Source organism: Stegodyphus dumicola, chromosome 1 (genome assembly GCF_044657685.1).
Source record: "Stegodyphus dumicola isolate Sdum_Otavi_A_Nest chromosome 1, ASM4465768v1".
NCBI classification, from domain to species: domain Eukaryota; kingdom Metazoa; phylum Arthropoda; class Arachnida; order Araneae; family Eresidae; genus Stegodyphus; species Stegodyphus dumicola.
The window spans coordinates 79295547-79311253 of record NC_140768.1 but is presented as its reverse complement, the minus strand read 5'-3'; the positions used below and the strand labels follow the sequence as shown (position 1 = coordinate 79311253).

At 30.8% G+C, this 15707-nt stretch overlaps 1 protein-coding gene across 1 annotated transcript in view; it reads left to right on the top strand.

The window, feature by feature from the left end:
* The window catches only part of Dnaaf5 (Dynein axonemal assembly factor 5), a 33928-nt gene extending 18645 nt beyond the window's left edge, over positions 1–15283 (top strand). Inside the window, exons 6-10 of the mRNA XM_035351433.2 lie at positions 964–1107; positions 9747–9909; positions 11411–11700; positions 12058–12406; positions 15081–15283. Coding sequence (XP_035207324.1) covers positions 964–1107; positions 9747–9909; positions 11411–11700; positions 12058–12406; positions 15081–15220 — 1086 coding nt within the window. The 3' untranslated portion in view covers positions 15221–15283. The remainder of the gene's footprint in view (positions 1–963; positions 1108–9746; positions 9910–11410; positions 11701–12057; positions 12407–15080) is intronic.
* The last annotated feature ends 424 nt before the right edge of the window (positions 15284–15707 follow it).

The window sequence follows — 15707 nt, the reverse complement described above, 5'->3', positions numbered from 1 at the left end:
CTGCAAGTAAAGAGATGTCATCATTCCTCTGAATTATTGGTTTGACAAGGGGCTTCCTTGGTAGCAAAACCATGTTGAAGTGTTCATAACTCTTTTAGATAGCATTGATGTGATGCTCCTCCAACCTGAGAGTCCACTGTACAAGTCTTCCAGATGTATTCTTATCATTGGCCTGCCAACATAAAGAGTGGTGATCTGTAACTACCATGAAAGATATTCCAGAGATTCAAATGAAATTCTAAGAAAGTCTATTGGCAATACTTTGTTCAAACTCCTGCAAAAATCCTCCGGAAAGACAAATTAGCTAGTATGAATGCAAGGATTGCAACATGGGACTGTGCGTAAATCCCTGCTTTAATCAAAGTGAGTTTTAAATAAAATGTTTATTGTCAACTGTATAATGGCAAAAGTCACTAACAAGGAATAAATGCTGAAAGAAAAAATTTAATGTGTAAAATAAAAATATTTAAACAAGAACAAAAAAAGCTTAAGTATGTGACATATGTAAATAAAAAGTACATAAAGCATATACCACATATATACTTTACAGAACATTATTAAACAATGCATTTTATCATTTTGTAATTTCATAGATTAGGCTTTGTAGTGCAAAACTTTCCTTCCTTGGAGAGATGCTCGTGAAAGCAAGAGCCAGTCCCAGCAGTACATGTGTGTCTGCACCTTTTGTCCTGGAGATAGCTGGTTTTTTTAATGTTTTGTGTTTCATTTAGTCCTGTGAGAATATTTCCATAATAGGCTCAATTCATTTTTATGTTACTTATGCAGGATTCAATATTTCATTATCATACTTATTGTAAATACCACATTAAGTATGAATCAAACTCATTTTGCACTATTCAAACTAAAAATCAGATGTAACTAAAGCATAAGCTAAATAATATTTGTATTTGTATTTACTTTTATTTTGCATTTATACTAATAAATTGCCAGTCTTGATTTCAGGCAGAAGAACAAGCTAATTTATTACTTTGCATTGAAGGACTGCTTACATCTCACAATGAGATTAATCCCATAACCAGTTATCAAATATTCACTACATTGATGTCAGTTTCTGGATTAACAACAAGTGATGCCGTCTCAAAAAAGGTCTGTTGTTTTTATCTATATTTTGATAATTGGTAGGCATAAAATTTAAAAGGCCTAAATTTGATTGAAAATATATTGCATAATTATAGTTTAATGATAATTCTGTTTTTATGTATTTAACATTCATATTTAGTGTTGTGTTCTGCTTAAAACCATATATTCGTTGGTTATTAATTACAATCTTCTTTCTTCAAAATTCATATCCAATTTTCTTCAATTCTTTCTCATAAAATGAATAAGATAATTTGAATTCTTGCAAGTACCCAAATAATGTAGCATAGCAATACAGCAAACCCTTGTTGAATGCAGGGTTACGTCATTAATGTATTGTGCATGAAGCAAAGTTAATTTCTATGAAAAAGTGTGCTATGTGTATAATTCAGATAAAGAAAGTATGCATAATCTAGACAAATCTAAATATTGTTATATTTAAAAGGCAAAAAAAAATGTTAATGGAAAGAATGTTTATTACTGCATAATAAGTATGTAATAAAATTATTATTTTTTAAAGCTGTTAACTTTTGGTTTGGGACAATGACTGATGTAATGCTTTTAAAATTTCATGGTAACAAGCACGGAAGTTTTCAGTGCCTCTTCTGCCCAGAGCTGATGCCAGCAAACATTTAGTGTTGATGAATAACATTGAAATGCATATGAACGAAATTCTAGCATTGAACAAATTTAAGGGAAACAATTAAGATAATGCATATGTGCAAAATCACATTCTCCGCTAAGGTTTACTGTGTATATTTCATGCATCTATTAATGTATAATAAGTAATAGGTGGTAAATGTAATAACATCTGTCACATTATATTTACAGCCAAAATCACGTACTTAGTGTTCACGTACGATAAAGTTACTGCTGTGTAATATGGTATTTATTTACAATGAATGCCAGTTTTGCTTTGTAGTCAAGACAGTAATTAATTTTTTATTACTTTTTTTGTGTGTGTGCATGTGTTTATCAAAATATTCTTTGGTTTTCATTACAGTTTGTTCTCTAAATCTTACTCAACATTTTCTAGTTTCAGTATAAATTATTTTTCATCTTTATTTATTTATAAATTAGGATTTTATTATTAGCATATCTTATAAATTATTAATTTTACATTACTTATTTATTTATTTTTGTGTATCTTCAAGTTTTAAAATTATATTAAAATCATTATTTTTATTATTACAGAAATTATTATTTTTAATTTTTCATAAAACTTTACTTTCAGTTTTACATTTTTAGGTGCTAATAATTTATTATCACTTTGAAACAAAAGATAGAATATTTTTAAATTATTGCAACATTACATGTACTCTTTAATATGAAATTATTATTTTACATTGTGTGTTTATATTCATTATGAAATCACATCTTTTTTTTAACATGAAATTAAAACATATTTATATTAAGAATCTGTAATATTTTGTAAACAAGAAAGGTAGATTGTAATGCAGAATTTGAAAACAAAAAGGATGCAATGTGTAAAGTATGTGTATTATTGTTTATTTTTAAATAAAATTAATGAGTTTTCAAGACTTTAAATACAATGTTTAGGTCATTCTGTGATCCTAAGCATACTAATATTCAAAGACTTCTTGTTAAAAAAAAAAAAAAAAAAAAAAAGGCTCTGTCTGTTATTGAGTCTATTCCAATTTCTGATGCTAATTTTGATATCACATTGCAACCTTTAAAGAAATGTTATTGAAATAAAAGAGAATTAATTAGCCATTAAGCCATAAAATATTTAATTTGCCTAATGTTTCTGATGCAGCTATTTTACATTATGCTGATGTAGTGAATAAATGTGTATGTACCTTGAGAACTCTTAAGCTAGAAGCCTCTGATCTTTCTAATATTCTTTTTGTTTATCTGATAACTGAGAAATTAAATAAAAACATAAAATTTTGTTGGGAACAAACTTTGAAAAAAGATGAATGAGGTATATCAGGTAATTAATAACCTGAGTTCTAAAAGACCACACTAGCACCAATTCAGAACAGTAGAAATCAATCTAAGGATTTTAAGAAGTTTTCTAATTCCAAAGTAACTTCTTTAGTATTGAGTAAAAGCAGTTGGGTATTATGCAAAGGAGATCATTCTCTTCACAAATGGGGTAGGTTTCTAAACTTAAGTGTCCAAAAAAGAATTAAATTTGTTAAGAAATACAAAATTTGTTTTAATTGTTTATCTTTTGAGCCCCATTTTGTGAAAAATTGTCTACTTTAAATGAACATATGATATGTAAATTGCTCCATCATACTGTTCTTAAATTTGATCGAAATCCCAAAATTAGTGAAAATAAAACCCTAAACAAAATTTCCCATTCTCCCTCAGGGCTGAAGTTTTCTTACTGAGGAATTAAGAGGTAGTACCGAGAATAAAGAGCTAAAGTTAGTTAGACTTAACACGAAAATCGAAGTCTTATATCTTGGTTCATTTAACAGTTTAATGAGTGGTCAAGTGGAACTGAACTTTATCCCGCCTTTTGAGTCAAACTCTTAATTTTGAATGTAGCCATTCGTGATTTCAAAGATAACTTTAGATAAGGTGTCACTTCTTTCTAACATTGCGGATCATTTTTGATGATCTAGTCTTGGCTGATCCTACGTTTTATGAAGGAAAACTTTTGTATTTTGTTAAATGTAAATGTATTCTTTACTATGCTTAAGGGAGACATCATAAAGAGAGGACAATCATTGCTCTTTGAAGTTTGTTCTCAGTTGCATTGGATGATATCTGGGAATAATCTTATAGATGACTCGAGTCTTACTACCACTTATACAGTGAATAATTTTCACTTGACTACTAATGAATTAGTTGAAAAGTTCTGGTCTTTAGATTCATTCCTGAACTAAAATGTATCTCTAGTGAAAATCAAGAATGTGATGAATTCTTTAAAAAAACATACTTCCTTGATCAAAGTAGTCGTTATGAAACTATCATTCAAAAAACCCCTTCAAAGTTGGGCGATTCGAAGGATCTTGCTGTAAAGAGATTTAAATCTTTAGAGCAAAATCTCTGAAAATCTCCTGATACAAACAAGATGTATGAAGAATTTACGAAAGAATATTTGGATGCTGGGCACACAGAACTAGTTTGTTGTACAGTCTCCAGACCAGGCATACTGCATGCCACATCATGCAATAATTAAGGAATCTAGCTCTATGAGTAAAATATGTGTGGTTTTTAAGGCTATTAGTAAATCTTCATCAGGAATATCTCTTAATGATATATTGATGATAGGTCCTAGAATACAACAAGAACTATTTTCAATTTTCATAAAATTCAGATGTTACCCTGTAGTCACAGCTGAAGTCATGAAAATGTTAAGGCAAATTTTAGTTAATGAAGAGGACGAAGACATTCAAAGAATATTTTGGCAGAACATTCCCAAGTGAGCCTATTCAAGAATTTTGACTTAATACTGTCATATATGTCATTGCCTCCGCTCCTTATTTGGTTACTCGCTCTTAATACCAACTTGCCTATCATGAGCAGAATAACTATTCTCTAGCTGCGAAGGCTGTGCTTCAGAAAAACTTTTTTTGTAGATGATTGTTTGTTGGGTGGTTGATGATTGTTTGCTTTTTTTGTAGATGAAGGTGCTCAAGATATAGAAGAATGCAGAACCCTAGTAAAGCAGCTCTTGCAAATGTTAGAACATGGAGGATTTATTCTACTTAAATGACCATCAAATTATGTTACAGTGTTAGAGAATATACCAAAGAGTTGAGAAATGATTCTGGGCCTATGAAAATTCAAGACGATAGCTCAATCAAAATTTCAGAAATTAATTGAATCTCAATGAAGACTATTTTTAACTTTTCCATGTACAATTCCTGAGAAAAGTTTGCACTGGAAGAGGTATCCTTTCTGATTTAGTGAAAATATTTGACCCATTGGGTTGACTTGTTCCTTGTATTATTTATGTCAAAATCTTGAAATAAGGACATGTGGAAACTCCATTTATCGTGGGATGAGCCTGTTAGCGATGTGATTGCTAACAAATGGAGTTTCCAAAAAGATTTCCATCTTATTCAACAATTAAAAATACCAAGATTTGTTCTGATTCTTGAAGTAAACTATACTGATGTTTTTTTTTTTTTTTTTTTTTTTTTTTGATTCCTCTGAAAAAGGCTACTCTGCTGCTATATATTTATGTTCACTATCATGAAATTTGGACATCAAATCTCACTCTCAGCATCAAAAGAGTTGCTCCTCTGAAGGTGCAATCATTACTTCAATTAGAGTTATGCATCGCAGTTTTGTTAGTGGATTTCCTAAAATCGGTGTTAGAACATTTAGAGTTTCCTATGCATAATGTACTGGCCTGGACAGATTCAACAGTTGTACCATGCTGTATTTCTTCAGAATTATATTGCTGGGTTACCTTTGTCTCAAACTGCATTGCCAAAATAGAGAACACAATTTCTAATGTAAAGTGGAACAATATCAATGGAAAACTGAATCAAGCTGATTCAGGTACCAGAGGAATGTTCTCAGCCATATTTCTGAATTGTGAGAGCTAGTTCCTGAGACATACTTGGTTATATTAACATGATTTCAAAACATATCCTGACAGTGAATATCTGTGTGCTGATGTATATCATGAAAGAGTTCCTAGAAAAGGAAGAAAAACGTGCATTTCAGAATCTTGTACAGTAAAGAAAAATGATATTTTTAAATGGTATTTGTCTTGATCAAAATTACATCGCATAGTTGTATTCATTCATTTACAACTTAGATTAATTTACAACTGTCATAACCCCACCAAAAATCATTTGAAAAGTTTACTGACAATCAAAGAGCTAAGATTACCTACAAAAATAGTTTTGGTGTCTCCAAATGTAAAATATGTTGACTTAGTTCTGATCAAAAATTAACAATGACTAAATAGGAACTGTGAACAAATGACCTCACTGAACTATAATTTTTTAACTAATTTTTTGTTAATGTTTATTCTGCATACTTTAACTGTTTTGTCTTTTTTGAACCCTTAAGGGCCGTTCAGACTGGGGTTTATCTGAGCTAACGGAGTCAGTTCCATGTGTCAACTAGCTCTGCTATACCTGGAGCTCAGATTTTTCAACTCGTTGCCCTGTGGGGAAAAACTGGTTTTGGAGATGGGTCGACTACGTCAGATGTCTCCTTTAGCTCATAAACCCCATCTAAATGGCCCTTCAAAGTAAGAAGTTTATTTTTATTTATTTTTTTTTTATTTATTTTTATTTTACCAAGTGAATTTTTAGTGTGTCTTGAAGTCACAGTAGATGGCACTAACTCTTCATGATTTCATTTATGGTTGTCATGGTAATGAGCCTTGTTTTGTATGTATTAGTGTATTTTATTTAATCTTGCTGCTACTGTGTAAAATTGCAACTATAAATATTGTGATAGGATGTGGATGACTTTTCTTCAATGTTAAAGTGTTATCATTATTAAAGTTTTATTACAGTCCATTATCTCATCTTGTGAACCTATTTTCGTAATTAGTAATGTTATGCAGGAAAGTAAAGAAATTCGGAAATTAAGAAAATGATAAGTTTCCATAATTCCAATACCAAAAGATTATTAAAAAGGTTACTGATCATGCCAAGCAAGTGACAAACAAAGATTATTTAATTAATTAATCAGTTAGACAGGATTGCCACGCTACCTGGAAAACCGGGAGAACCGGGAAAAGTCAGGGAATTCGAAAATTGACCAAAATATTCAGGGAAAAGTCAGGGAATTTAAGTATTTTTGTCAAAATCTGGAAAAGTCAGGGAAGTTCATACAACGATCCCGCCAAAAAAAGCGATTTTTGCGCCGACGTCGGAAGAGATAACTTTTTTGGCGAATTATGTATCACGTGAGTGTCATTCGGGTAGCTGGCATAGAGCCAATTTTCGCAGCTCCAATTTGATTGTCTTTTAGAAAGGCAAAGCAACTTTCCCGCAACTTTTGGTTTCCAGTATTCTCGAGAATCGCATGTGCAGTGCATGAACTAAAGAAAGTACCTGTTCTCGTATAAAACAAAATGGGTTTAATCCTAGTATACAGTATAATGGAGGTTAGAATCAAAGAATATGTATTGTAAAGAAGGAAAACCTCTCTGCAACAGACGTGGCTCTGTTCCATCATAGAGGGAAACAGCTGTGCATGTCTGATATCTGTCGCCAAAGCTCGAAACCGGTGTCGAAGTTCGAAGGTCACGTTATCAAGAGTTCATAAAATGAATATCGTTTAAAACTTCTTTAACGACTTGCGCTAAAAAGACGTGCCACGCACGTCGAGATGCTTTTGTCTCAAACCGTGAGCGACGTGAACACCACGTCGATAAGCATTTATCGCAAAAATGAAAATAACGTGGTGCACACGTCGCCTAACAACGAGATTGTTTATTTCTCGAGTTACAGCTCTGGATTGCACTCGCAGATGCGGAGCGGCGTAAATGAGACACTTTACCGCTTGTTATATTGTAGCGCACGGCACCGCAACCGTGAAGTTTAGTCTTACCGCAAGTGTTTAAACTCTAAAGGAAAAGAAAATATTTTTTGGCGCAAGTAAATTAATTCATGGATTAGTTATTTTCAGGGGAAAAAAAAACTACGAAAATCCGTTTTTAAAATTATTGCGTGGATTTTTCGCAATAATTTTAAAAACGGATTTTCGTAGTTTTCTTTTTGTCAAAGACCGTTTCTTCTTAACACGTGTTTCTCAATTTCCTGTACACATCGCGGAGAGGGAAATTCTGGCCGCCAGGTTCCGTCGCCAAATCCCTTGGCAAATTTTCTCTCCGCATTCTAACGGCGTAATAGCATTTTACTTGTATGGAACGTTTTCTTCTTTACATAGACGTTCTTTGGTTAGAATAATAATGGGATTTGGCGACATCATGATGCTCAGTAAACGGGTCATTTTGGTCTTGGCGACAATTTTCAAAATCGTGCCAAAGCCTTACCGTATACTAGAATTTTAGCGCAAAATCTTTTTAAACTTTTTTTTTTTTTCTTTTTAATAAATACCTTGCCATTTTGCAGTAAAATAAAAAAAATAGTAATCAGTCATCTAGGCTAGCCATGTAATATAACTATATTCGCTAAAATATCGTTGATTATTCTAATTCAATTTTTAAGTAATTATTTGTATGTTATTCATATAATTCAATGTTGCTTCTTCCCTCTAAATTTATTTATTATTAGTAAATAATATTTCCAAATTTCAGGAAATTTTCTCTGGCATAATCCTGAAATTAATTATAGCAGTATGATGACATACCATCACGAAATTTAATGCACATATTTTTTCCTTATGTATGCTGCGAAATAAATATAAAATACCTCAATTTATTAAAATAGATTTCTTTCTTTCGTTTAGCTGCTGAATGTCTGCAAAAAAAGCCTTATTTTATTCCAGATTGGGAAGATTCTAATCTCAATCTTCAGTGGAGAAAACAAAAACTTTTATAATTAAATTTGTGTTTTCAAGTGTTAAGGTGCCTTTTAAGAACATACCTCAAGCAAATTAAATTTACCTAAAGTCTAACCTAACTTTTAGCATTGCGTTGTGATTTATAAGGACCGGATTAGCCTCGTGTTGAACTGGTGATGATCATGAGTAATAATTAAATAAAACGTACATTTGTTATCCAATGTATATATCTTAAATTTTATTAAGTTTCTTAAGTGGAAAACTAAACAAAATTATCAAACAAAGTGTACCAAGAATAATTAAGAATAAATGTCCTCTGGAATTTATTGAATAATTAAGTGAATTTGCTACACAGTACAAGTAATACCATAATTAATTTACCTCTAAGCACAGCCAACGTACATTACGCGGATAGACTGGAATTTTCTTGAAACACACCTGGAAAACCTGGAAAAGTCAGGAGTGGCAACCCTGGTTAGAAGTGGTGGTGAACTTTACCGTAGAGAATAATCTTTTTGGATTTTCATCCATGTAGGTGCAGTTGTGTACACTTAAATTTTTCTTGAACAGCCATTGGCTAAAATAGCTCACATGCTGAGAAAGCGAATGTCTGCCAAGTTGAAATGCTACATTAATAAAAGGGTTTTTCCCTTGCACCCTCTTTTTCATGATCTGCGGCCACATCAGAATAAGTTGGATAGGACATATATTTTCCTCTCCCCTTCCCTGAAAAAAAGTGAAATTATGTCTCATTTCCCTTGAAATTGATAAGAGTTTAATTCAAAATCTACACGAAACTTAAGTTGCCTAAACAATCTAAGAAATATCTTACCTAATTTTAAGAAAGTACATCTGTTTTTTTCCACTATCATCAATGTACATATATAGTAAATTATAATGACTTTTATGATTGGCAACCAAAATTTAGACATATTTTGATTTTTTCTTTTTTTTAAATAAAATAAAATATATTTTTGCTATACATTGCTTTTTAAGAATGTTTCTGTAAGCTATAACTATTTCTGTTTAAATTTTTTATTGAATTATTATCTATAATTTGGAGAATAATTGTATATTTTGAATAAAACACTTCAGTTTTATAGGTTTGTATTATCCATCTCAAACACTTTCTTGCTGCAAAAATTTCATTTTCAATCCATTTAAAATTATTTCTTTATTTCTGAATCCTCTATGAAGCATTTTATAATCAAGAAAATAATTTTTAATAGGCTGCTGATCTTATGGAAGGTTTAGCCAATTTACAGGAATGCTCTTGTATAAGCTTGTATAAAATGCATTCTGTTTCATTATTGAAGATTATGACAGCCAACAATGAATTATGGACTTACCAAAATCCAGAACTGTTCATTTTTGAGTCTTTGGTGCAATCAGGTATATTATTTATTGCTTTTTAAAACTAAAGATTTTAATATTGTTACATACTACATATTTTTGTAAATGTCCTTAAATAACTGGGATAGAGGAACGGGAAACTTTACCCAAATGAGTAACAGTTTTTACAGGCAATATAAAATAGCTCCAAGAGGGAAAATAGAGATAAGGTGAAATCCTAACATGTAGCTCCCTAATATTTCCTAACATTATTGAGCAAGATGTTGAATAGCAAAGCAGTTATGTCACTCATTGAATTAAACTAAACTGACTCAAGCAGCCTCAAATATGACACAGGAAACATGCACATGTGTGTATACACACACTTGTGTGCAAAATTAAGTGAATTTGCTAATTATGTTTATTTTCACAAAAATCAAAGATAATACTTATGCCACTGAAGGATTATGCAAATAATAAGAGCCAATACTTAGGCACATACATGCATATCTGCAAAGCTGCGATTGTGGAGAGAATATAAGCACATGAGAGGTTTATATATATACTCGTGTGTGTATGCTTATATACAGACATACTCGCGTGTGTGTGTGTATGCATATATCAGATGTGATAAAAAATATTGTGATTGGTACCATACACTCAGAAAGAAGGCATGCAGAAGAAAGTCACCTGGTACAGATTGGCCTTGGTTTATGCTATAGTGTTATAAGGTAGTTTCTCCCTTCTTCCCACTTGCCTTCATTATGCTTTTTTTTGGTTTACTTAAGCATGCTAGGGCTATCTGCCTAAGAAGAAGGATGCCTTCGTGGAGGACTTTCTAAGGGAAACTGGCTCATATACACGTTACACATGGGGAAAACCACGAAAACGCCCATGCAGCCAGTCCGTTCGTGGGATTCGAACCTCGGACCGAACTACCAGTGTTCAGTGACTTTACCGCTCGGCCGCTGGTGGGCCGCCTTAATGATGGAAGCATGCTTGTGTGTATTCAGGAGGTCCGGAATTTGAATTGCAGTGCAGGCAATGCGGATTTTTTCAGTTTCATAACATAAAAAAAAATTCTAAAAGGCAGCACTAACTTAAGTTTTATTCTAATCTGCTTGCTTGTTTACTAAATAGTGCTTTGAAACAATGACTAAAGATCCTGTCATTGTATTCACCATAGCATAGAATATAGATCAAATTTTACTCAAAGGTTAATTATACCTGTGTAGAGACATATGCCTAAGACTTTTGCCAATAATAGATGTTTACTTCTCTTGCCCATTATAAATTCATGGATCTAACCTGGACTTGTATATTTAGATCATAAGGATAAGTAATGACAACGATTGCGATTTCTAAGTTTTTAAATTCTAATTTTGATTTTTAATTCCCTCTTTCAAAAATATCCTTTTTGAAAGCCATAATCAGTCACAGTTTTTACAGACATTTATATATTTTCTTATGCATTTATAAAATATTTGAATATAGATTTTTGTTTAAATATTGTTCTTCTGATTATAAAAGGTTCACTGAAATATGAAATAACATGTTATAGGAAATCTTGAAGAGGAATCAATTGAGTTAATCATCCCAGTTTTAACTAATAATCTCCATCCAAGCAAAGATGCTAAACTCCGTAGCAAAATATTGTCACTGTTGATTGAAATATTCAAAACATTCTCAGCCAAAGATGAAAAAATATCTGATAAGATCATGGATTTAATTCATGAAGGATTATTCCCCAACCTAACATGGGCACCTGGTAAAACTGCCAGTACTCTAAGGACAATAGCAGGAGCAAGTCTGTATGAAATCCTCAGCAAAAATTGTCTCACTGATGCCATGGTAATTGTCATACCCTAACCAAATTATTTATTTTTTTGTGATATATATATATGCCTTTATGATATATAATATAATAAATTATGTCCCGTTTTTCTGTTATTTGTTATTTTTTCCCCTGTGACTCAGTCTACCTTAAATTTGATTTATTAAATTATATTTGATATTGTAATAAATATATTATCTGGATTAGCATAAGCATTCCAAAATGAAAATGGGTACGTTGAATAAAGCTTTAATATTCAAATATGTTATTCTAAATTGTGTGTTGGCATATGATTTTTTTTTCTTTTTAGCTTGAAAATATTTTTTAAAATGAACATATTGGTTCAAAATGAAGTATTTTCTTTTTTCCCTCAGTTTAAACCTATAGCAGACGAGCTTCTTTCTATTCTTGCTACTCTTGCAGATGATGATGAAACATCTAATAGACTTTTAGCAGGCAAAATTTTTGAAAATATTTTACCGAAACTTCACACTTGTGTTGACGAAAACAAAATACATGCAACATGTCACGAATTTCTGCCATGCATGGATGATGAATCTGATGATATTAGAATGCTAACTAGTAGCATTCTTAAAACATACATTACATCATTTCCAAAAGATTATAACTGGCAAATGTATCGAGCACATCTGAAGCATATATATGAAACTGCTGTTATCCATATGGATGATAAAAATGAAAAGATTAGACTGAGAATTTTAAGTAAGTTTTAAAATATTTTTAATATAAAAGGAAATTATTTTGTTTAATGTAATACAGTACAAAGTCTGAGATCAGAAATCATTCCAAATTTTAGAAATTTTCAGATTTTAGATCATCAGTTTAAATCTAGTAAGATTACATGTAGAACTTATATAATTAAAAATAATTTCTTACATTCATGATCTCGAAAAAATAAAAAGTCTCAATATTAAATATTTTTTTATTTCATTGAAAGTTTTGTAATATAAGTTGTTAAATGTTTGAGAAATTTGGTTTTGTTTGTTAATTATTACTTATACATTTTATAGAGGGAAGTAATTTCTTGTTCAGGTACAAAGTTTCATTATTTGAATTCTAGAACTGCCACGTTAAGAATTCCCATAATGAAATTAATTGAAATCTTTTCATTCTCAATAACCACTATCAATTTCTTCACAGTAGGTGACAATATTTTTCACATTTAAAACCTACCATATGTTTTGCCATCTGCTGATTGATGATTTAGCTATTGCCATTACAGCCTTCTTTCCTGCAGTTTAAAAAAAAAATTAGGGGATTATGCAAGGTCCGTATAATACGATCATTCCAGTTATTGGATTTTGTACTGTATATATTACTTATCCTGTGAATATATATATTAGTTCATAATTTTCTTAGATGTTTAACTGAATTTTTGTTTAAAATTTATTCAAGGTATGATCTGTTTGCTAGTTATATATATATATATATATAGTATATATGTATGTGTGTGTGTGTAAGATAATCTTCTTCAATATGGGTCTAATCACGCATCTACAGTGTTCCTTCATTTCCTTTGCTTATATATATATATATATATATATATATGTGTGTGTGTGTGTGTGTGTGTGTGTTATGAAGCATATACCTGAACAGTTTATTATATTTTAGAGATTGACTTTAAAGAATTTCAAATAATAATTCATACATTTTATTTGTGAGCATCTTTTGTGATCAGTAGTAGCTTCATTTTCTCATCAGCCTATTTAGATTACTTGCATTATAAAGGGGGATTTCAGAATTTCTGTCCTCAAAAAACAGATAACCAGACTATGAACTGACAGCAGCATTTTCATATTATTAAAATTATAGATTTTGAACATAAACATCAGACTATAATATATAATATTGAGAATATTATTTGATCTAAGTAATTTCCTTCAAAGCATTCCAATAATTGTGAAAATTTGTGCTTTGGCATTATGACAGCAATGGTATTAAAACTGCTTGACTAATTCTTTTATGCATAGAAAATTATCCTGCTGTTTCAGAATATTCTGAATTGGCATTCATATATCATAATATCACTGCTGTTATTATAATAGGCCATATACCAGAAAACAACTGCTTGCTTGACTTTATCACTACTGATTCTTCCGCCTTCGGGTGTGGTGCGTAGCACCTTAATTTCTATAACTATCGTGAAAGGCCTTAGGGCACATTTTGATTTACTGGCAAAAACTCAATCTAGTTCATGCCAGTAGCAAAGTGATGATCCATGATCCACATGTCAGAAAGACTGTTTTTAAAGTAAGATGATATATAATGAAAAATGTAACCTCCTGTAAAATATCACACAAATGACAGGAATGTAAGAGAATGAGCAAAAACTTTCAAGTATCTCCTTAACTCTATAACCCATATAAACATACTTTTGCTTCCCAAAAATCCCCTCTCCCTTTTTTAAGATGTTACAGAAATGATAACAGTATAAGATTACTGTTTTAAAATTAAAATCTTTTGAAAATTTTTCAAAAAGAAATCATAAAAATTTAACAAAGATAATGTTTATCTGTTGAATTTTATATACATATAATAAAATAAAAGAAGAATGATAAATATAAATTTTCCATGCTTTTCAACTTTGGGTATTCACTATTACAGTTGATGAGGTTACATTGGAATATTAATAATAAAAATTTATAGCAATATTTTATCACTTCCTCAATGATGTGGTACAAAACATATTTCATTCCATGGAAGTGAAAATAAACATCAGCTAATCTTTCAAGGAGAGCATAAAATGTCTTATCTTCAGTTCTGTAAAAAGACTACCTTGCTTCAAATTCTGCTCTGATTTCCCAAAATGAAATGGAGTAGAATGTCATTGTTTATGCCAGGGCTATATACTTGTAATCAAGTGTTAAGTATAAAAAAGTCTATCTAAGTATAACAGTTTTTACCACATTATACCAGATAAATTATTAAACTCTATTTTAGTTTGCGTATGTAGAAGAATACGAAAAGATTCCTTTCCCCCTTTATTTACGCACTAACATTTTATTAATGTGCATTTTTCTTTATTGTACAATTTTGCCAAGCCTATTTTTATTCTGTATAAATTTTCAAAATTGTTAAAAATATGTTTTTCAGATAGTAACACTTGTAATCTAAAAAAAAACCTAAAAGGGTACAAGAAATTCAGAATTACTTCTTGAAGACCTTTCAATATAAAATTCCTCTGTATTTTGCTGTGAAGTAATACAGATTGCTGATATTATATCAAAGATTGTCTTACCTCTTTCTGAATGTGAAAGAAACTGTTTAAAAACTTTAACTTTTTTGGAAAGGAGAACAGAATGCAAGTTTTGATATCAACTGTTATTTTAATTCCAAAGTGAATCAAATTTTGAATTATAATTTTTTTTAATTGCAGGCTTTCTAAAAGAAGTTGCATTTGCTGCTCCAGATCTTCTTTTAAATGAACTGGAATCTAAAAAATATATGATGGAAGCAGGAGATCTCTGTGATAACCTTACTGAGCATATTAGAAGTTTAAATGTGACAGGTGTTTAAATTGCTAAAATCCCAATATTTTATGTAAAAATTTCTAGATAAATTTTTTTTCATTTATTTAAATCTTTTGTTTTTACTTAATCTGAACATGGTACAAAAACATTAGATATTTAAATTAAAATTATATACATAAGGTTTGTTATGTTATGTATATTGCAAGAAGTTTCCATTGCTTTTCATGATATTTAAGTTAGATAGAATGTTTGATTTATTTATTGCAACAAACTTTACGGTTATACATGAAAACAAACATCAATCCGATCTTGTGTATAGCTTTTGTGGAAGAAACGATAGCAATTTACTGTGGCTAACAGATTGATGATGGTAAAGCTGGAAAAAAAAATAATTACTCCAAATGTTGAAGCAAACACTAAGTCATTTTAGAATATGAATATGAAAGTGCCGTAGATGGAGAACTCTGGTCAATGAAAACCATTGTACATGCCACGTAGGAGGTGCCCTAGTGGCGTAGTTGTGCCGTCTGGTG